At 38.6% G+C, this 24,026-nt stretch overlaps 1 protein-coding gene and 1 pseudogene across 10 annotated transcripts in view; one reads left to right on the top strand and one right to left on the bottom strand.

The window, feature by feature from the left end:
* ATRX (ATRX chromatin remodeler) overlaps nt 1–8,874 on the top strand; it is a 284,022-nt gene extending 275,148 nt beyond the window's left edge. For all 10 annotated transcript variants that reach the window (XM_059679370.1, XM_059679369.1, XM_059679366.1 and 7 more), the window contains 5 exons: nt 1,631–1,780; nt 2,615–2,740; nt 3,451–3,546; nt 4,482–4,610; nt 5,990–8,874. In XM_059679370.1, the coding sequence (XP_059535353.1) occupies nt 1,631–1,780; nt 2,615–2,740; nt 3,451–3,546; nt 4,482–4,610; nt 5,990–6,268 (780 nt within the window). In that variant the 3' untranslated portion in view covers nt 6,269–8,874. The remainder of the gene's footprint in view (nt 1–1,630; nt 1,781–2,614; nt 2,741–3,450; nt 3,547–4,481; nt 4,611–5,989) is intronic.
* Nucleotides 8,875–20,192: 11,318 nt separating this feature from the next.
* On the bottom strand, nt 20,193–22,990 carry LOC132225246 (leucine-rich repeat protein SHOC-2-like; annotated as a pseudogene).
* Between the last annotated feature and the right edge of the window lie 1,036 nt (nt 22,991–24,026).

The raw sequence follows: 24,026 nt of genomic DNA, 5'->3' as shown, positions 1-24,026 counted from the left end.
TAAACCTGTTAACATATATGTATCCCACCAGTAGATTTTCTTGAGCCCTCTCATTTGTACCATCTTTTAATGTTTTCTGTTTTCAATAAAAGAAATAGCACATACATGGCAAACTCAATTATAAAGTCTAAATTATCAGCAGTATCCATTAAGAGAATCCATTCATGAAATTATGAAGTAGTTATTTCAGGTACTTATTGGGGTAGCAAGATAAAAAGTTGTTTACGTGAGATCAAATGTCAGAATATTTGGAATTAGTGTCAGCATTTGCTGTTGTACAGAAAAAAACTTAGGGCCTTATGATTTAAAATTTTCATCTTGAGTTATTTAACAGACATTTGATTTCCTGCCATGTGTTGGACCCTATACTCTAGGTGTGGTTAAAGATATGAACATAAAATTATTTACAAGTTTAGGCTTTGTCTATGCTAAACTTTATGGGGACATTAAGAATTACTAGGTACAAATTAAATTTAATTTGCCATAAACCTCCCTATACCTTCCTTTGACAGTAACTATTTATGTTCCTTCACTAAATTCACAATTTAGAAAGCATGTTTTAAGGGAACTTGCATCAGAAGCTGTGGAAAATCATTTTGTGAAGTGAATTGATTTGCCTTTTATATATTCAAGTTTTTATCTGTGAATAAACAACTTGTGAATATTAAATTTTTATTAGCAAGTAACATATTCCCCTCTACCCAATCTCTTTGTGTGTGTCTCTCTCATAGTCATAATTACACAGAGCACAAGTTTGGTGTTCTCATTGAATACAGAAAAATGATCTCAATTTTTAAGCTTTTAATTTTTTTAACTTTAAAAGACTGACTTAAGAAACACTGTGACTTTGAAAAAAGGCACTATTATAATAAGTTGATGAACAATGTATATCAGTGTGTCCTTAACAGTGCAATTTATATTTTACTTTCCTACAATTGAAATATAAGGACTATATGTTCCAGTTAAAGTGTTTTGTAGCTGTTTAATTTAGAGTTGGTTTTTGTTAGCATAGTGGTTGATAGCTAAAGTGATTGTGAAAATACAGTTGCTAAATAATGGATAAATAGGAGTAGCCATGATTTTTAACACAAGCACCCAATATAATTTCTGATTTAGTAAGACTTGTGTTAGCATTTATTATGAACTTAGAACAAAGCACAAAATATGTGTAAAAAAATTAGGGGAAAAGTGCCCTGGCTGGTGTGGCCCAGTTGATTGAGCACTGTCCCATGCTCCAAGAGGTCACTGGTTCAATTCCCTGTCAAGGCACGTGCCCAGATTACTGGCTCAATCCCCAGTAGGGGACATGCAGGAGGCAACAGATAGATGATGTTTCTCTCCCTCTCTGTTCCTCTCTTTCTAAAAAAATAAATAAAAATTAAAAATTGGAGAAAAAACCTTGAACTCTGAAAATTAGTCATTAAAAAATCAACTCCCTAAAATATGTCATATAAATGTGAAATTCTTACATAAGAGGCTGGTGTTGCATGTTTAGCAACTGTTTTCTAGGTAATTTATCATATATATCAAAAATATGTATAACAGCAATGTTCTAGTTTCTAGTCTAACAGTACACCAAATACGATCCAGAGGGAGGAAATAATTCTGTTATTTCAACCCCTTTAAACAGGACACCATACTTGCAGAACTTCTTCAGATACATAAAGAACACATTGTAGGATATCACGAGCATGATTCTCTTTTGGACCACAAAGAAGAAGAAGAGCTGACTGAAGAAGAAAGAAAAGCAGCTTGGGCTGAGTATGAAGCAGAGAAGAAGGTAGATCATTTGAAATGCTTTTTGGTTTTTGTTTTGATGTTAGTAATTTGAAAGAGCATTGAGGAAGAAAAGGCCACTTTTGGAATAGGTGAGTCTTCAGGAACGAAGTCCCCAGATATCAGAGTCTGTTTACAGGCTTTGGCTACCTTTGGTGGTAGAGTGGGAAGAGAGGAGAGAAGGAGATATTTTCCACTTAAAGAGTAGTAACCCCATTTCTGCTTAGCACTTGCTGAATTGAGCGATTAGTGGAAAGGTATATATTTAGCATCACTTAACTCCAATCAACACCCTCACTGTAGTAACAGACATACAGAAGCTTAGAGTTCGGAGGTAGGAAAGAATAAACATTGTTTTAGCATGTGTGCTTTGAAGTCTAAATTTTGATTGAATGTGTATCAGAACACAAAAATATTTTATGATTGAACATTAATGTCATTCTCCAGCAGCAACTTCATTTAAAATAGTTTCACCAACCCACTTGAGCAAAAATGTGCCTGAGCATGGGAAACCTTATCCTAATACATGAATTCTTTTTAAACTCCTAACTCATTGTACCAAACTTCTTTAATGTTAATGTGATGTTAGGAGTCTCATCAGAATTATGAGTTGCTCCATTCTGTGGGAATTATCAGAAAAGGGTACACCTTTAGGGGTTAAAGCTTTCTGTGTAATAAGATCTTGGTTTGGGGTAAAAAGGGTGTTTTGTTTGTGTGTGTAAGGGTGTTAATAATTTCCTAAATCTGAGAATATGGATTCTATTCTAAACCAGTAGGTGATGTAGAATTTCAAGTTTTAAATCACAGTGTGGATAAGCGCATAATTTTTTGTTTTTAGGGACTGACCATGCGTTTCAACATACCAACTGGGACCAATTTTCCCCCTGTCAGTTTCAACTCTCAAACTCCTTATATTCCTTTCAATTTGGGAGCCCTGTCAGCAATGAGTAATCAACAGCTGGAGGTAAGTTGTGAAGTACAAAAGTAGTTTAACTTGAATTAAAAGCAATTTCAAGTGCCCTGTTGTTGAGGGTTCCTTATGCAGGAATATCACATTCTCCAAAAGATTACTTCTGAATAGACCAAAAAAATTTTATTTGTTGATCTTTTTGACCCATAATAGTGTATGTAGTAAAATGTGGTTTAGAGCACAAGGGAATCAGGCCCTGATTTAATGTAGTTTGAATTACTTTATTTAAGAAACAATAGGGCAGATGACTGAGTAAGGAAATAGCACTTTCTTCAGTTATAAAATATTTTGAATAAACAAATTACTTGTTTAATGTTTGAAAGTAGGATAAATGCACACATTGACTTACACTCTAATGCCATGTAGATGCAACACTAAGTATATGATAATGCCCAGTATTATGAAATAATTGACTTAAAACCAGAATCAATTATGAAGTTAACTAAGAAAGATTAGATTTTATTATACCATGGAATCTGTGGTTTCCGTTTTAAAATGTGCTTATGGAGTCATTTAGATTATTAAATTATTGGTTCAATAAAACCCAAACTTTTATCTTCCTAACAAGACCCTCACTGATGAGTTTTATTCCACTTTATTGATGCTGAAGTTTGCTGTTCTTTTCAATTCTATAAATTGGCAATTCTATACTTTAAAACTATCTTTTATAAGCTCTATATAACTTATTTCTTACATTCTTCTAGGACCTCATAAATCAAGGAAGAGAAAAAGTTGTGGAAGCAACAAACAGTATGGCAGCAGTGAGGATTCAGCCACTTGAAGATATAATTTCAGCTGTGGTAAGTTAATTGGCAATTGTCTTACTCCAACTTGAAATTTGTGTTCTTTCCCCCACCATTTGTTTTAATTTTTAATTGTTTGTTTCACTATTTCTGTGGGGAAAGGAGCATAATTCTTATAACTTGATTTGCAATAGTAAAACACTAGTAAAGTGGATAATAGTGACAGGGTACGAGTATAATTTATCAGTTTTACCTAGATGTTGGCACAAAATAGAAGTGGCTGAAATCTAAAAATTAGGAAGTCAATCAATCATAGAAATGTATACATTGTTTACATAAACATATTTTTATGACCAGCTTCACAAATTAAATACAGTTTTATTGCAGAGATAGCCAACCCTTATACAACAGTGGAAAACTTAGTACCCTGCTTTTTAAAAAAATGTATTGATGATAGTATTACAGATGCCCCCACTTTTTTTTTCCCCCTTTGCCTCCCACCGCCCAGTTTTCACCCCACCCTAGGCCTTCACTACTGATTGTCTATGTTCATGGTCAAGCATATATGCGTATAAGTTCTTTGGTTAATCTCTTCCCACTCCCCCTTCCCTCTAAGATTTGTCAGTCTGTTCCTTGTCTCCATGTCTCTAGTTTTGTTTTATTCATCAGTTTATTGTGTTCATTAGATTCCACATATAAAGTTACATCATGTAATACTTGTCTTTCTCTGACCGGCTTATTTCACTTAGAATAATAATCTCCAGGTCCCTCTATGCTCTCTCAAAGGGTAAGAGATCCTTCTTTTTTACAGCTGCATACTGTTCCTTTATGTACCAGTTTTGGGGCACTTGGCAATGTTGTTTTCTTCTAAGCAGAATAAAGGAAAGGAAAGGAGAGAAGAAAACTTGAAACACTCTGAATATCTTCAAGTAGTTTAATTATTTTTCCTTGGTTCTACTGCAACAGGACTAAATAGAAACTTTTTCTTTCAGTGGAAGGAAAACATGAATCTCTCAGAGGCCCAAGTACAGGCGTTAGCATTGAGTAGACAAGCCAGCCAGGAGCTTGATGTTAAACGAAGAGAAGCAATCTACAATGATGTATTGACAAAACAACAGATGGTAAGAATTCTGAGTATTCTGGTTATGTTTAATTTTCTTTTATTTATAACTAGAGGCCCAGTGCATGAAAATTCATGCACCGGAGGGGGTGTCCCTCAGCCCAGCCTGCCCCCTCTCACAGTCCAGGAGCCCTCAGGGGCAGGAGATGACCCAGCAATCAGGGGACGGCAACGCCCCCATCACATCTCTGCTGCCACTGCTGGCAGCGCAAGCCTCGACCGGCCCTAGTTACCTGAGCCTCTGGCGGCCCTGGGCAGCTGGGCAGCTGCCATCTGAGGCTTGCCTGCGTCTCGGGCCGGTCCTAGGCAGCTGGGCAGCCTACAGCTGAGGCTTGCCTGTGCCTTGGCCAGCCCTGGGCGTCTGGGGAGCTGAGGAGACTGGACTCCACCATCTTGGGGCTGTGGGCAGGGCAGTCAATTAGCATACTCCCTCCTTATTGGCTGTGGGCACCGCCATCTTTGCAACGGTCAGTTAGCGTATTTCCTCTTTAAGAGATAGGATAAGGCATTTGTGTGACGTCTATGTCAATAACCATCTCTCACATGGACGGATGGACATGGTTATTTCTAGAAGAAATTTTGTCAAAAAAACCTAGTAATGTCAAGAAAAGGCAATATCTTTTGTTACAAAGGAGCAATATCTTCCCTAATGAGTTCCCTTGAAATTTATATTTGCTGTCATCCATATAATTTTATTTTTTATGTATCCTGGATCTTAAAAAGGAATTTCTATAGCATTATTTTATCATAACAAAAGTAAAATGTTGCTTTAAAAAAAAAAAAAAGAATGCAGATCCTAAGATCCTTGATCATCTTTCCCAGCAGTCCTTTGCTTGCCACCTGCCTTACACTGGGAAATTTCAACTCTTGACACCAGAGAATCAATTTCTGTGGCATGAATTTTACTTAGAAAACATTGTAAAGTTTTAAATTCTGTTAGGAAATTTCAGACATTCCAGGTAGGAATTATTCCTACTGTGAGCGCTTTTTCCCTTTGGTGTCTGTCACTGAAAATGTTTATTTATATGTCATAATGTGAAATATTCAAAAGAATGACAAAGAAAGGAGACTTGACAAAAAGTGCTGTAACTAATACTTGAGACTAATCACAGTGCAAGACAGGTTACTATGGTAACTAACCTAAATGCTGCTTGCAATACAATAGTTAAGTCATTAGGAGAATTTAGCCCGAAATGGTGTTACTAACTGGTTTCTACAGTAATGGTCCTGTGAATGCCATCAAATTAGTAATGGTGATAACAATAATGTGTTTTCTTTTTGGTATGGTACCCCCTAACAAATTGATTTTAACCCAAAACTTGATACTTGCCTCTTTGAAACAGGTCATGCACTTGTAACAGCTCCCTTTTCTCTCTTTAGTTAATCAGCTGTGTTCAGCGAATACTTATGAACCGAAGGCTCCAGCAGCAGTACAATCAGCAGCAACAGCAACAAATGACTTATCAACAAGCAACACTAGGTCACCTCATGATGCCAAAGCCTCCAAATTTAATCATGAATCCTTCTAACTACCAGCAGATTGATATGAGAGGAATGTATCAGTCAATGGCTGGTGGTATGCAGCCACCACCATTACAGCGTGCACCACCCCCGATGAGAAGCAAAAATCCAGGACCTTCCCAAGGGAAATCAATGTGATTTTGCACTAAAAGCTTAAAGGATTGTTAAAATCATAGAAAGATCTTTTATTTTTTTAGGAATCAATGACTTAACAGAACTCAACTGTAAAAATAGTTTGGTCCCCTTAAATGCCAATCTTCCATATTAGTTTAAAATTTTTTAAAAATAGGGCATACCATTTCTTCCTGACATTTGTCAGTGATGTTGCCTAGAATCTTCTTACACACATTGAGTACAGAAGATATTTCAAATTGTTTTCAGTGAAAACAAGTCGTTCCATAACAGTAACACCTCCACAGATTTCCTCTCTAAATTTTTATGCCTGCTTTTAGTGACCATAAAATTGTCATGAAATTAATGAATTTAGGAAATAATACAGATTTATATATTCATTCTTTACATATAAAAACACACAGCTGAGTTCTTAGAGTTGATTCCTCAAGTTATAAAATAATTTTGTACTTAATCAATTTATTGATTAAAGTAATTGAAATGGTTTTAATGTTCTTTTGACTGAAGTCTGAAACTGGGCTCTTGCTAGATCATCTCTGTGACTGAAAATTAGAAACTAAGGGTTATCTTTGACACAGAATTGTGTGCAATATTCTTAAATACTACTGCTCTAAAACTTGGAGGAATCTTGCAGTTATCTTAGTATTGTATAAACAGCCTTAAGTACAGCCTAAGAAGAGAATTCCTTTTTCTTCTTGAGACTTTCTGCCATTTTTTATTTTCAGTTGTATGTACTGAAATAATTACTGGTAAAATTTCAGGGTTGTGGATTATCTTCCACACATGAATTTTCTCTCTCCTGGCACTAATATAAAGCACATCTCTTAACTGCTTGGTGCCAGTGCTAGTGCTTCATCCTATTGCTGGCAGTGGGATGTGGTCTAACAAAATCAAGTTCTAGCATTTTAGGAGGTTAAGGATGACATTGTGGTTGTTAAGTTCACACCCTGTTTTATAAACAACATCAAAATGGCAGAACCATTGCTGACTTTAAGTTCACATGAGGAATGTGCTTTAACAATTCCCAGTACTGTCAGTATTGTGAATTAATTACTTATAAAGATAAGGATCACTGGCTTCTATGCTCATCTTCTTTTCTCTCATCACGTTCTTTTCCCCCAACTTCCCTGTTTTCTTAAATTATGTCTCAGTTTGATTTTTTTTTAAGTTTAGGTCCTTGAGGCAATTATTGATCCAAATTAATTCATGTAATACCCCTTTGTGAAGTTTTACTAGAAAATCATTAAATTGTTGTTTTTCTTTATCCAGACCTGTAAAAATAACCTATAAGTTTATTCATGTACAATTTGGTTGCTTGAGTTTCTTAAAAAGATTGTTAGACTATGGGAGTCAACTCAACATGACAGAAACATTTTTGAGATGATGATATAACAGGAAGTGGAAACAGCTAAGGAATTCTAGAAAAAAGAAAGTTGAATGGAAGATTGACTTGTTCCAGGTATCACTGGATTAGAATGAGTTTAACATTAGCTAAAACTCTTTTGAGATGTTTGGATGGTTATGAGATTTCCATTTTTATCTTGAAAGAACTAGTGATAAAACATCCAAGAGCACTAGGTTTGTGATGAAACTTGTAAGATTTGTAGGATCCACCCCCTCCCACCTCCCATGATTAATTATCACTAACAAATTCCATATATTTGGATATTATACCAGCCATATAATCAAATTTATTTAATTGGGGGGTGGGGAGATGTGTGTTTACTTTAGGAGAACTGAAAAACCCAAGATTTATGAGGTAAATATTTGAAGACAGTATACTCTGGACAACTGTTCTCAGTCGGTATTTCTACAAGTCCAGGATACTTTATATCTGATTTATTAGACCTGGGAACTTTCAACATGGTCTAATTACCTGCTCAAAGACATAGATGTGAAAATTTTAAGCAACTTTCTAAACCGTTTTACCACGATGAAACTATGACTTAAAAATAATGCATAGAAGGATTAATTAATTGGAAATAAGAGAGTTTGAAATAAAACTTGGACCACTTTGCATACACTATTCTCACTTGACATTTTAGCTACATAATATGTACTTTGAGTATAAAATCAAGCTTTAACAAATATTTAAAGACAAAAATCACATCAATAAGATACTAAAAGGCTCAGTTTTATATTTGTTTTAGATGTTTTAAATAGTTGCAATGGCTTAAAAATGACGATTTAAAATGTTGCTTGTAATACAGTTTTGCCTGCTAAATTCTCCACATTTTGTAACCTGTTTTATTTCTTTGGGTGTAAAGCATTTTTGCTTAGTATTGTGATATTGTATATGTTTTGTCCCAGTTGTATAGTAATGTTTCAGTCATCATCCAGCTTTGGCTGCTGAAATCATACAGCTGTGAAGACTCGCCTTTGTTTCTGTTAGACTGCTTTTCAGTTCTGTATTGAGTACCTTAAGTACTGTAGAAAAGATGTCACTTCTTCCTTTGAGGCTGTTTTGTAATATATATAAGGACTGGAATTGTGTTTTTAAAGAAAAGCATTCAGTATGACAATAATACTATCTGTGTTTTCACCATTCAAAGTGCTGTTTAGTAGTTGAAACTTAAACTATTTAATGTCATTTAATAAAGTGACCAAAATGTGTTGTGCTCTTTATTGCATTTTCACAGCTTTGAAAATCTGTGCATATATTGTTTCATAGAAAATGTATAGCTTTTTATGCCATATTTAATGGTGGTTCTTTTGCACATTTAGTTATTTAATGTTGGGAGGTCAAGAAGTTTGGTTTTTAAATTTGTTATATACTAAATTCTGTAAAAGGAGATCTTTAACCTCAAAAATAATTTACATACCAGGAAGCCTATGTGTGTTTGTGTTAGTTTTGATTGTCTTTGTGTAATCCAGCACCACTTTCTGCTTCCCAAGAACTGCATCACTCATTTAAGCCAAACAGGACTACCGATCCACATCTGTACAAAAGCTGCTTACTATCCTGAAGCCATAGGAGGTTGATGGAAAACCTTATTACCTGGCCTCCAAAGAAGCTGAATGTGTTGTAGTCTTCCCTAGCTATGCCTGTTCTTGCTTTAGTATCATAAAATCAGATACATATTTCTGTGCCCCAAACAAAACTTTAAAAACAATTATCTTAGTAATCATTGTTTCTTTTGAGGGTGGCATGTTGTGAAGCTTACAGATACTTACTCTAAGAGGAAGAGAGGTTATCCTTTTACATCCGTATTTCACTAAAATTTATGTTCAGATTTTTATCCACCTTATTTCACCAGACTTACTCTCAAGTGACTTGACTATCTCCAAATCAAATCTGACCTTAGAGAGGAAAATTCTACCATTGAATTTTTTTTTTCTCAAAACTGTATTCTGTGCCAATCCCAAAGGAGTGACCAGGTTTTAGAAATGCTTGTCTGTGCAACATTTTATATATGCTGTTATATTGAGGTGAATAAAATTTTAAAATCCAAAATACATATTGTTTCTAAGCTCAATATCTGCCAGGTAACCAGATTCCGCCCATATCACTCATGTTGGATCTAATAATAGAATGGCCCCTCCCACCCTCATCTAAGAGTTTTACTCCTCAGAGTGATACTGTACAATGTAATATTGCCACCTCTTTTTGGAATAACCTTCCTGACACCATTGTGCCTACTTGGCTAACTAAGGGAATCACCCTTCCCTCGCTCTAGGTATCTATTTCTGATAGTGACCGCTACACATGTTCACCAAGGACGACAGCATATGAATTGAGGCTTTTATTAAAGATAAAGTGTTAATTGAATGAAAAGGTGAGACAAATCCTAAAATACTGCAGACCCTCTAATACTTAGAACTAGCACATATTCCAAGCAATCTCTACCCCGCAGCACTTCTTCACATTCTGCTCCAGACCATCCTGTCCTTGCTCATCCCAGATAGAAACATGTAAGGAAGAGGGAAGCTCTAATCTCCCTTAGCTGATCATATCGATGACTACCATTAGGCTTCTACCTATTAAGTAGACTCAGCCCCTCACATCAAATACAAGTTGATTTTCAAGAAAGGTGAAGAGATGACTTATCAGATGCAAGAATGGGATTTGTTTCAGGTATATGAAGAGAAAGTGTAGTATTGAAAGAAAAGGAATACAGGTAGAGAAGGATCAGGAAAGAGACTAGATTGGGGTAGATTGATGGACAGCCTTGAAATCATGAATGAGTAATTCAATACGGGGGATAACAAGGATTTGTGAGGGGGTTGATGTGTTCAAAGTAGCTGGTAAAGATTGTGATTTGGGCAGGGGTAATTTGAATGGTTTAGAACACAAAGTGAAGACAGATTAGAGACAGGAAGATAATGAGTCCAGGCATTCAGTGACTGACTACAGATCATTTTAAGGACAAAAGGCAAAAAAATCATTAGAGGTTGTATAGGATTCTTAAGTTGTAAGGTAAACCCGTTATTTCCTTTTACCCTTCCCCCAAGGAGTCCACTTTGTTCAGGATTTTTTATTTTACAAGGAAAATTTCACCTACTCTTTATTACACTCACATATTTGCAGCAAGTGAGTTTGGTCCTTTTAACTAAATTGAATGTAATTCTATTTCTTTCCTCAAGCTAATTCTTTAAAGGGCTAAATCCACACCTGTTACTTTTCTTTGAGACCGACCTATTCCAAGCTCTGGTATCTCTGTTGGTAATGTTTTATTTATAAGCTTCCCTTGGTGTTTTCAATGTGCTTTACAGTCTTGTATTAACCTGTATACAACACCTGTGAGAAGAGTGAGGCGAATAATTACATTCTCTTCATGACAGTTAAGCTAAAGGACCAAAATAAAATCTATTGCACTTAGGAGACAGAAGACATTCTAGTTAACTTGAATTGTTGTTCATATCTCGTTTGGAACATGGGACTATAATAATGCCTTAATTTCTTAAAGTCAAAAGACTAGGCCAGGTGATTTCCTGTGGTCCCTTTCAGCTCCAAGAGTTAGAGTTGACTGTGAGCAAAGCACAAAAGGCAGAGTGTTTGTCTAAGGTTACACACTCAGTTTGTGAGCAGAATTAGAAATCTTTCCCCTTTGGCTAACTCTCTCCCTCCACTAAGCTATACCTTTCTCCCACGCTCCCCCCCCCCCCCCCCCGCCCTCGTTTAGAAAATGAGAAGTCTGACAGGCATTTTAATGGCAAAGCAGATAAGTCAAGTTGTAATTGGCTCTAATTACCACTTCCACAAGCTGTAACCTTTATCTTTGCCCAGAGGCACTTGCAGAAAATGAAAAAAACATGACTCATTTTGGTTGCCTGATTGGGTTATATGCGTGACAAAACATTAAGGTAAATATAAATCACCTTTTGTAGTCAACTTTTAAGCAAATAATTGGTAACTTCCCTTTCTATTGTTCATAACTTTAAAGTCCAAATTAGGCCAATATTTTAATTGTCTGGTCTGGATGAAGTTTACTAGTATAGTGACTAGGAGTTTATATTGACTCAAGTAAAACACACATAGCATACTTTTTGAGCTGTGGTTTTTATCAAGAGTCAAATCTTGTGACAAAAACTATGAAAACTAATAGAAGAAAAGAGTGAAATAGTATTTTTTTTTCTGTAGCTGCTTGTCCCCACATGCCAGTAGCAAAGCAGGTGGGAGCCTGTGTCTAGCTTCCTGAATACATTTCAATGAAACCAAAACCGAACTTCAGAGAAAGGAAACATGGTTAATATAATCATCTGAGGTCTTGTTGGTGCATTCCCAGCTCTTGGTAGGTTTTCAACAATACATGGTGGAGGTTGAGCTTCAAAGGTATTAATGATGCAGGCTTGTTAGGACCCTATCCTTAGCATAGTAAATATTTTATTCTATTAGCAAGTAATCCTGCCTCCTCTTCCCACATCGTGCACACTCTACTGGATGAACTGCCTGCCTGCAATTTTCCCCCACTTCTACAAATTATCTCCCCCCACCACACACACACCTTTATATTCTAATACCTCAGTGTGAGAGAGGGCGGGAAGAGGGGTTAGAAGCATAGAATGCTAGAAATGCTAGGGATCTTAGAGACCCTGTAGCCCAGCTCTTTCTACTGGTACAATCACGGGGAAGTGGGGGTGGGGACGGGGGCGGGGGGGAAGAGATGCCCAAGGACATACATGTCTTCTAGTTTTTATTCCACTCCATTAAGATGCCTCCTATTTCTCTTGTATTACAATTCATTTTTCAATCTGCCAGACCACATTAAGCAAAATTTCAGAATAATTGGTACTGAACTAAGCTTTAAAATGAGAAGTGTTTGTGGGAATTAGAGGAGTATGTGAACTAAAATGAAGGGGAAAGAAATTTCTGTGTGACAAGTGTAAAATGGGAGGACCCCTGGCATATACCCTACGACTTTAATTTAGTATCCAGGGCATTCGCTTCAGGATTTTGTTTCCGAGGGATATTTGTTTAAAAGGTTTTTTCACCACATAGCACAGCTCAATAAGATCTAGAAGAAATGTTTCACTTTCTGGATCTCAGTGTCCAATGCCAAGCTTACAATCATTCAGCCTTCCTCAAACGAGGCAGATTGATGTAACAAGTACTTCAAAAATCATAATTTAGAAATGCTGCTGTATTCACAAGGAAACAAAGTTCTGTGTTAGTATAGTGATCTCTGTCAGGACAGGGGCAAATATTCTTGAGTTATAGAGATGTGCGACAAGAACCATGAATAACATATATTTCCAAAGAACTAGGAAATAGCAAAATAATTTTGATATGCTAGAATTTGGGGTTCTATCTGTGTAATTTTGGACAAGTTACTTCACCTCTAAGAATCATTTCTCATACCAAAATATTTATCGAATGCCTATTATGTGTCAGGCAGTATGACTGGCCACTTTTATAATTCCTGTTTTACTGAAGAGGAAATAGGTTTAAAATAATTAAATTATTCACCCAGTGTCACATGACTAATTGAAAGAGGCAGGATTCAGCTGCAAATCAATAAATGTGATAAATCACATAAATAAATTGAGAGATAAAAATCACATAGTCATATCAATTGATGCAGAAAAAGCATTTGACAAAATCCAACACCCTTTGTTGATAAAAACTCTCAACAAGGTGGGAATAGAAAGATCATACTTAAACATAATAAAAGCCATATATGACAAACCCACAGCCAACATCATACTCAATGTGAAAAAACTAAAACCATTTTCCCTAAGAACAGGAACAAGACAGGGATGTCCACTCTCACCACTTCTGTTCGACATAGTACTGGAAGTACTAGCCATTGCGATCAGACGAGAAGAAGAAATAAAAGGCATCCAAATTGGAAAAGAAGAAGTAAAACTGTCCTTATTCACAGATGACATGATACTGTACATAGAAAACCCCAAAGACTCCATCAAAAAACTATTAGACTAAATAAATGAATTTGGCAATGTAGCAGGATACAAAATTAATCCCAAGAAATATATGGCATTTCTATACACCAATAGTGAACTTACAGAAAGAGATACTTAAAAAAAATCCCATTTACATTGCACCAAAAAAATTAAGATACCAAGGAATAAACTTAACTAAGGAGGTAAAAGACCTGTACTCAGGAAACTACAGGACATTGAAAAAAGAGATAGAGGAAGACATAAACAAATGGAAGAACATAACATGTTCATGGATTGGTAGAATCAACATCATTAAAATGTCCATACTACCCAAAGCAATCTATAGATTCAGTGCACTCCCCATTAAAATACCAATGGCATATTTCACAGACCTAGAATGTACTCTCCAAAAATTCATCTGGAATAAAAATAAGACCCCGAATAACTGCAGCAATCCTGAGAAAGAAGAACAAAGTTGGTGAGATCTCAATACCAGATATCAAGCTGTATTACAAAGCCACTGTTCTCAAAACTGCCTGCTACTGGCACAAGAACAGAGATATAGATCAATGGAATAGAATTGAGAACCCAGAAATCAACCCAATTAATATTTGACAAAAGAGGCAAGAACATACAATGGAGTCAAGATAGTCTCTTCAACAAATGGCGTTGGGAAAATTGGACAGATACATGCAAAAAATGAAAGTAGACCAACAACTTACACCATACATAAAAATAAACTCAAAATGGATAAAGGACTTAAACATAAGACAGGAAACCACAAAAATACTAGAGGAATCCACAGGCAGCAAAATCTCAGACATATGCCGAAGCAATTTCTTCACCAATACAGCTCCTAGGGCAATGAAAACTAAAGAGAAAATAAACAAATGGGACTATATCAAAATAAAAGCTTTTGCACAGCAAAATAAGCCATCAACAAAACAACAAGAAAGCCCACTGCATGGGAGAACATATTTGCCAATGTCATCACTGATAAGGGTTTAATCTCCAACATTTATAGGGAACTCATACAACTTAACAAAAGGAAGCTAAACAATCCAATCAAAAAACGGGCAAAGGACCTAAATAGATACTTTTCGAAAGAAGACATAAGGAAGGCCAAGAGACATATGAAAACATGCTCAAAGTCACTAACCATCTGAGAGATGCAAATCAAAACGACAATGCGGTACCATCTCACACCTGTCAGAATGGCTATCATCAACAAATCAACAAACAACAAGTGCTGGCGAGGATGTGGGGAAAAAGGAACCCTCCTTCACTGCTGGTGGGAATGCAGACTAGTGCAGCCACTATGGAGAACATTATGGAGTTTCCTCAAAAAAACTAAAAATGGAACTCCCATTTGACCCAGTGATCCCACTTCTAGGACTATATCCGAAGAAACTAGAAACACCAATCAGAAAGGATATATGCACCCATATGTTCATAGCAGCACAATTCACCATAGCTAAGATTTGGAAGCAGCCTAAGTGCCCATCAGCAGATGAGTGGATTCAAAAACTGTGGTAAATCTACACAATGGAATACTATGCTGCATTAAAAAATAAAAAAGGAAGTTTTACCATTTGCAACAGCATGGATGGAACTAGAGAGCATTATGCTAAGCGAAATAAGTCAGTCAGAGAAAGATAAATATCACATGATCTCACTCATTTATGGAATATAATGAACAACATAAACTGATGAACAAAAACAGATCCAGAGACAGAGAAGCATCGATCAGACCATCAACCTCAGAGGGAAGGTAGGGGAAGGTGGGGGTAAGGGGGAGAGATCAACCAAAGGACTTGTATGCATGCATATAAGCCTAACCTATGGGCACAGATAACAGGGTGGTGAGGGCATGAGTGGGGGGATGGGGGGCAATAAGGACACATATGCAATACCTTAATCAATAAAGAAAAATAAAAAGAAAGAGGCAGGATTCAAAAGTATGTATCTTAATCTATGTTTTGCCACAAGCTTACAACTCTTCCTAGAACCACAATTTAATCCAAGCCTTTTGCAAAGCATTCAGAGTACCTTGTTATTTTTTTCTTTTGCTTATCAGTTCTCACTTGTCTGCTTTAACTTTAAGCATTTTTCTATTAAGAAATAGAAAAACTGTACTCCCCTTTGATGTTTTCAAGGCACTTCCTTCTGTCCCTCTTTTTCCCCCAAAATTTTAACTGAAAAGCCACAATAGCTGGGGAATAAAAGAAGAAAGGATATCTATATATATAAAAAGCCAGCAACCAGAATGCTGGAACAACTGGAATGACTAGAACAACGAGAACAACTGGGCGCTATTATGCCCACTGTGGCTGACCAACTGGCCAGATCAGGGGCGGGGCCGGCCAGCCAACCTCCCTCGGCCCCTCCTTCCGGCTGCTCCACCCCTGATTGGCTCATGGCCCTTCCCCCTGGCCAGCCCTGGCCCCAATCGCCCCCCCCCCCATCAGGGTCTGGGCCAGCCGACCTCCCAAAGGCCCCCCCCCTCCACCAGCCGGCCCATTCAGCCCCGATTGAGGTGGGCTGGCCAGACCCCACCCATGCATGCATTTGTGCACCGGGCCTCTAGTTACTTGATAAAATCCATTGAATATACAATAGTTTTACAGCATATTTATGCATTCTAGGGTTTTATATTTTCACCTGTCTTCCATTTCTTAGTTGACTTAAAAATTTGCCAATTATATGAATACTAGAGGCCCGGTGCATGAAATTCGTGCACTAGGGGTGGGGTTCCCTCAGCCCAGCCTGCCCCTCTCACAGTCCGGGAGCCCTCAGTGTATGTCCTACTGATGGCCACAGTCTGGCAGCAGAGACTTGGAGCAGGCATCCTGTGTGTGTGTGTGTGTGTGTGTGTGTGTGTGTGTGTGTGTGTCTGTCTGTCTGCTAAAGCCTGCCCCCAGCCGCGCCACACGTAGGCTAGAAGCAGTTGCCGTGTGTGTGTGTGTGTGTGTGTGTGTGTGTGTGTGTGTGTGTCCCCACTGGGGGTCTGCCCCCAGCCACATTGGAGGCTCAGTGTGTGTGTGTGTGTGTGTGTGTGTGTGTGTGTCTGGGGCAGCCACACTATGGAGGCTTGGAGCAAGAGCCCTTCTGTGTTGATCTCTCAGGCTCCTGGCCTCCACTGCATGTTGTACTTTCCCTTGAGCTATGGCCAGAATGGGGGTGCTGCTTGCAAGCCGGGCTTTCCTGCTCCCGGATCACCATGGCAACCGGGGAGCAGGCCCAGCTGGGGGCTGTCCGGAGGCCAGGCTTGCTTTCCTGCTCCCAGATCACCATGGCGACTGGGGAGCAGGGAAAGTTTGGGGCTGCCCACAGGCCAGACTTGCTTTCCTGCTCCCGGATCCTCATGGTGACCAGGGAGAAGGCGCAACTGGGGGCTGCCCGCAGGCTGGGCTTGCTTTCCTGCTCCCGGATCAGGCACAGCTGGGGGCTGCCTACAGGCCACACTTTTCTACTTACCAATGGCCGGATCACCACAGCGACCCAGGGCCCAGTGGCACTTTCCTGCTCTCCAATAGTCATAGGGTCCCGGCTGGGGGCAGGGCTTAGCAGTGCATGGCTTAGGCGGCACGGGGGTCCCAGCTGGGGGCCCAGGTGGCACACAGGGGTCCCAGCTGGGGGCAGGGCTTATGCCCCGCTGCCCAGGGCTGCACATGAGGCCTGGATGGCAGCTCGCGCTGTCCCGCCCTGCCTGTAGTATAGGATAGAGGCCTGGTGCACGGGTGGGGGCTGGCTGGTTTGCCCTGAAAGTGTCCCGGATCAGGGTGGGGTTCCTGCTTGGGTGCCTGTCCAGCCTGAATGATGGGTTGATGGCTATTTGCAGCTGGTCACACCCCCTTCAGGGTGGGGGTCCCCACTGGGGTGCCTGGCCAGTCTGGGTGAGGGCCTGAGAGCCATTTTCAGGCTGGAGGGCAACTTAAGCTCCCAGCCTCTCCTTTTTTTTTTTTTTATTCTGGGATTTATTTACCTTCTATAGCTGTCACTGGAGCTGAGAGCCGGCTCCAGCTCTGAGGGCTGAAAGCAGGTTTCTGGGTCTGTTTGGCTTCTATAATTGAAACTCTGTTGCCATCACAGCAGCTCTAAGCTCTGAGGCCGAAGCTGGGTAAAAGCAGGTTTCTATAATTGGAACTCTGTTGCCATAACTGCAGCTCTAAGCTCTGAGGCCGAAGCTGGCTGAAAGCAGGTCTCTGGAGCTTGTTTAGCTTTTAGAATTGCAACATTGTTTCTTAAAGTGCAGCTCAGAGCCGGGCTGCGGCAAGCAGGGTACCTTGGCTTCCTCCATCGCTGGAGCAAGCAAGCCTCCTGTTCACTTCAGCTGCGTGGCTGCCGGCCACCATCTTGGTTGGCAGTTAATTTGCATATCCTGCTGATTAGCCAATGGGAAGGGTGTCAGGGTTATGGTCAATTTGCATGTTTCTCTTTTATTAGATAGGATAGGTTTCACCTCAAACTTATTCCTGATTTTGAGCACCAGGAAAAGCAAAACAACACCTCAAATTTCTATCTTAATATCATGGCCTTAATTCAAAAGTTATTTTCTTTAAAACACAATGCCCGTGTAAATGGGAATAAAAAAATAAATCCAAGCAGCAATATGTAATTACATATAATGGTTATTCATTATGTGAGGTGTATTTTTTTAGAATGATATCTAGAATGCACTTGCTCTGTGAGTCTCTCTAAAATTTAAACCAACTTAGATTGACACTATCAAAAGTAACATATGAGGGGCACACATTTACAACACTGCCAGCCTTAAAAGCAGTAAAGCAAAGAAAATACATCAAAGAGCACAGGCACATCTTACAGAATTCCCACTGAACTATCAATGGCTTCTATGCAATGTGTCTCTTTTCCATACTGTATTAACAACTACCAAGAAAGGAAAGATGATATTAAAATCAACAGTACTGAACTGAATTTTTTGAAGCCAGTGTCACATGTGGGGAAAAGTGCATATAGTTCAGCAGTAATACAGCACAGTGTGAAGATATTGTGCTTAGATGCAGATATTCCAGAACTAAAAGATCTACAAGGCAAGTCAAGATATAAAACCACAGTACACTGTTAAATAACCTTGAAACATACATATATTGCAGTGTTCAAAGAAAAACATTCATTTTCATTGCACAAGACTAAGGAGAAATCCTTGAAGTTACCTATTATAGTTTGTAATAAGTATTTATATAGTATTATATATACATGTATAGAATGTGTGTGTTTATGTATTTTTTTGCCAAATTATTCTGTTATTTTTTGTGAACCTGCAACTTTTAGGAATGAAAACTCCTTTACACTACAAGTTTCTGTTCCCCAAATTTAAGAAAAGATATTTATACTAGAAGAGGTCTCAATACCCTCCCCTCAACCTAAAGAATCAATTCAAATATTTTTCTTGGCAATTGATCTGAGAATCACAATAAAAAGAATTCTAGAATTTTGACTGTATCTTTTCACTTTGCCAGTTGTTTCAAAAAGCAAATATCTTAATATTTAAACCAGCTGATTCAAATTCTTTGCAGAGGATATAAACTCTAGATTTACCTGATCAAAACAGAGCAAATCAAAGCAACAACAAAAAAATCCAGTGATTTACTCTGAGTGTAAACAATATATAAAATTTAAATTTCAAAGTAAGTTAAAAAAATTCTACCAGCAGGGCCTATCTATCTATCTATCTATCTATCTATCTATCTATCTATCTATCTATAAGCCAAACAACCAGAAGGACCAGAACGACCAGGATGACCGGTCACTATGACGTGCACTGTGGCCAGCCAACCAGCCTGATTGGCACCCCTTACCCCGATTAGGGGCAGGGCCAGCTGGCCAACCACCCGTGTCCCTTCCCCCTGGCCAGCCTGGCCCCGATGGCCCCGATCGGGATGGGCCGGCCCAACCCCACCCATGCACGAATTCATGCACCAGGCCTCTAGTAATACTATAAAGATCTGACAATTGGTAAGGGGAAATGTATATGAAAAGTTGCAGCAAAATTATTTGCCCATTATTTTTGCTAAAAGAAAGTATATCTAACTGTACTACCTCTGCCCTTTAAATTTAATAAATTCATAATTTGTTTAGAAATTTTTTTAGCAAACTGGCACATCATATTACACAACAGAAAAGCATCCATCAAGTTCAGCAAAGAAAACTTATATAAGCCTTTTGTACAGAAATTTATTTTTTTAAAAAATATATTTTATTGATTTTTTACAGAGAGGAAGGGAGAGAGATAGAGAGTTAGAAACATCGATGAGAGAGAAACATCGATCAGCTGCCTCCTGCACATCTCCCACTGGGGATATGCCCGCAACCCAGGTACATGCCCTTGACCGGAATCGAACCTGGGACCTTTCAGTCCGCAGGCCGACGCTCTATCCACTGAGCCAAACCGGTTTCGGCATGTACAGAAATTTAAAAAATCTAAATGACTATGACTCCTCTATTAGCAGAAACACATACTGCAATCTTTATAAATTTGCCAAATATAGCAATATTTACATAAATAGACTTACATATAGATATGAAACATTATTTGTGAACAGTGTGTTGGACCAGCAGATTTGTATCAGACCATGGGATGATATGGACCCTACATCTTTAAGAACTGAACAAAGGACTCCCAGCAACAATCTGAGGTGGAAGGACAGTTCTCAGTGCTCATGATTAAAAGCTTGCTGCAAAGAGCCAGCTCAAAGGGAAGGCTGTGCAGGTTGGGGTTGTCATTCAAATACAGTTCTTCTAGGTCAGGGATGGGCAAAATTTTTGTGAGTGCGTGCCAAAACCAGCAAAATCTCTGACTCAAAATCTCTGATTCTTCTTCATGCCAACCCTAATTTTTTGAGAACATGTTACGCCTACTTGATATCTCTTAAGGTGTACATCTGTGAAGAACCTTGAAGAAATAATAACATTTATTTGAGTGACAAAAACACAGTCTATGAGGATGAAAAATACATTTATTTTTTAATGTATACATGTACACTGATAGTCCAACAGAAAACTTTATGACTCCGTTTGATATTATCAGTGGGACTTTTGCTGCTGCATCACTGATGACAGAGATTTTACATCAGGTTTATATTTCGTGACCTTCAGAGATATGCACGAGCTACTACTTTCATCCATCAGGCTACTCCTATTACAAGACTTAACAAAATTCATCACTGAGAACAAAGATTCACAAGTGTATGTGGATGAAACCAAAACACTGGTCAGATCTATGAAGGCAGGGAGAGTTAAGGCAGAGGCATAGAAATTACTCTTTCCCTCTCTCGTCAATCCATGTCTATGATCTTTAAGATAACTTGTTATGTAAAATTATTTATTTATCTAAGATGCATCTACACTGAATTTATCTGAAAAATAAAAAAGTTGATATTAAGAAAAAATTGTAAATGGAAGATTATAAGAGAGGGTTTTGCATGCCAGCAAGAGTTACTGGCATGCCATGTTTGGCACACGGGCCAGGGGTTGCCCACCCCTGTTCTAGGTTCTCCAATGTACCAATTTCCTCAGGAAGATTAGTAAGTAGGTTCTCTCCAAGGCCTAGATGTGTGAGATTGGTAAGGTGACCAATGCTTCTGGGAAGAGTGGTCAACTGGTTGTTGTCAAGACCAATTTCTGTAAATCCTTAAGTTAAGCAATTTCATTTGGCAAGGATTCCAATTTGTTCTCTTCTAGATCCAGTTTTCTTAACTTCCTAAGGTTTTCAAGACCATGGGGAAGCTTCTTTAGAAGACTGTTTGATAATATCAGAACCTCAAGAGAAACGAGACTAGACACATCCTCAAGGATCTTTGTGAGCTGATTAGTGGCTAAATTCAATTCTACCATACTGGTCCAAGTTCCAAAATCCAAGGGAAGTGATGTCAACTGATTGTCCTTCATAGTCAGCTTACTTAATACTTTTTATCTGGAGAAAATTCTAAATGGAATTTTATTGATCCAATTGTCCATGTTGAGTGAAAACTGAGATGGACCACCTACTGAATATAACTGGAAGCAATTTCTAGCTAAGGCCAAACTATTCAGTTTCACAAGACTTGATAAAAGGCTCTCTGGTAAAGTAGAAATGTTATTGTTTTCTAAATTTAATTCTTCAAGTGCACTGCATTTTGTCAGTGATCTGGGTATTGCTGAGAGTTGGTTACATCTCAGACCAATATGGCTTAAACTGGACAGGTTTCCTATAGTATCTGGAAGGTCTAGCAGTTCCTTGTGCTACAAGTCAAGGTTGTTATCTGTGTGCAGTTTCCAATCTCCTTTGGAAGATGTTCAAGTTAATTGTGAGCTACATCCAGCATAATGAAGTTACATAATTCACCAATTTCAGCAGGTAGTTGTTTGCTTTTGTTTCCTCAAAAGCTAAGCATGCTGAGTTTTTGACAGGTTTTTTTTTTTTATGTCCTTCTCCACAGTAGTTATATGATTAAAGTGAAGGTAAAGAGAGGTGAGAGAAGCCTATACACCACTGTAGGAATTTCTGTTTATTATGCCATAAACCAAGCATCTACAACTTCTTCAAGTTATCAAGACAGTAAGGCAAACTGGTAAGTGAATTTTCACTTAGAGATAGTGTCATGAGATTTACTAGTACTAGACAACCCACTTCTGCTGGGAGGGACTGCAGTTAGTTGCTATATAAATAAAGTTCTGTTAATTGAGTCAACTCTTTGATTGATGATGCCAATATGTGTATAGACCTTTGGATAACTCCAAATACATTGAGTTCTCTTCCTGACATTTGTTGAGCTCCTGGATTACCTCTGCGTTGCTAGATTTTTTTCTAGTCCCAGGTACTGGATTTGGCCATTTGACTGTATTATCAACTGAAAAAGCCATCCCCGGTTGGGCAGCACTGAGTCCTTCTTTCCATCTTTGGCATCTTTCCCTTTGGTCTTAGGTTCTTTTTCTTTGTTCTCTTTCCCAAAAACCTCTACAGCAGCGGTTCTCAACCTGTGGGTCGCAACCCCTTTGGGGGTCGAACAACCCTTTCACAGGGGCCGCCTAAGACCATTGGAAAACACATATATAATTACATATTGTTTTTGTGATTAATCGCTTTGCTTTAATTATATTCAATTTGTAACAATGAAATTGGGGGTCACCACAACATGAGGAACTGTATTAAAGGGTCGCGGCATTAGGAAGGTTGAGAACCACTGCTCTAAAGGCTTTTGCCTCCTTTTCTCTTTCCTTGGCTGATGGTACTTGGTTATCTTTCTCTTTAGAGACTCTTTCTTTTCCTAAACTACTGCTCATGGTGACTCAAGCTTGGGCAAAAACTACATGAACTCCTTTTATTTTATTTGCCAACAATATTAATTGGGATTCAAAGATGAAGAGACAAAGATCCTATGGAATAAAAAAATGTTTTGGCTTAAAGAAATAATCACCATCGAGTAACAGCCATCTATTATATGTTGGCTTTATTCCCATTTCTGATAACTCAATTCCAATTGGTAAAATGGTGCTGGTCAATCAATGATTCATTAGAATTCCTATGAATTCCTATGTGGACAAGAGTTTAGGGCTCTGATAATCCCTGTGCTGCCCCGACATTGCGTTTGGCACTTCTGAATAGGGTCATGGCTGACAAGTGGGAATAGCGTGACCTCCAGGGCCCCAGGAGTGCCCATTCTGATTGGAGTCACGAAGTGATATGGATGTCCTGGGCCTTCATCTGTGGTGCAGGTTTGGGCTGGACAGACCCTGGGAGACTTAGCACCACGCAGGCAAGCAGGGTTCCCTTGTTAACTTAAAAAAACCCATTGAAACCTGTAAAGAATTTTTGTGATTTTATTTGAGCCAAATTGTTGACATATGCCAGGAAGAAGAACCTCAACGAATTGAGATAATGCTCCAGAGAATGGCGGGTTACATCTATATTTATACATTGCAATCAAAGGAGGGACATAGGTGAGTTACATGAAATCCATTGGTGATAGACTAGAGAGGCTGGAGGAAGCAAAGTGGGAAAACCTCTGGGATTGGATAAAAAGTAAAATGATAGATACATACTTAGGTGGGTGCAGGAACAATTAACGTGATAATGAAGGAATTTGTGGTATCTGTCCTGGAGCACAGCACATTAGGTTGTCCACCAAGGGGTCCAGAAAAAGGGAAGTTACAAGTTACCCAGTCATTTTAAGGGTATGTTATCATAGATGCAAAAAGACAGATAGGCTCAGTTATGGTAAAGGTTGACCTTGTCAGTGAAGATACTGGCCTAGGAGGTGGCTACCCACCATAACTGCTTTTAGTTAAGTTTAATTTCAGACCATCCTTTGTGGTCACTTTAGGTCTCTGAGTTTGCAAGACCGCCATGTAGGCCTTCCCTGAGCTTGTCAGGTTAGCATGTGGCCCCTTTCATCCACACCCTTCTGTCCCTCTTCAGTGC

Source organism: Myotis daubentonii, chromosome X (genome assembly GCF_963259705.1).
Source record: "Myotis daubentonii chromosome X, mMyoDau2.1, whole genome shotgun sequence".
Lineage (NCBI taxonomy): Eukaryota > Metazoa > Chordata > Mammalia > Chiroptera > Vespertilionidae > Myotis > Myotis daubentonii.
Note: the sequence above shows the minus strand (reverse complement) of the source record. Positions and strands in the feature narration are given on the sequence as shown.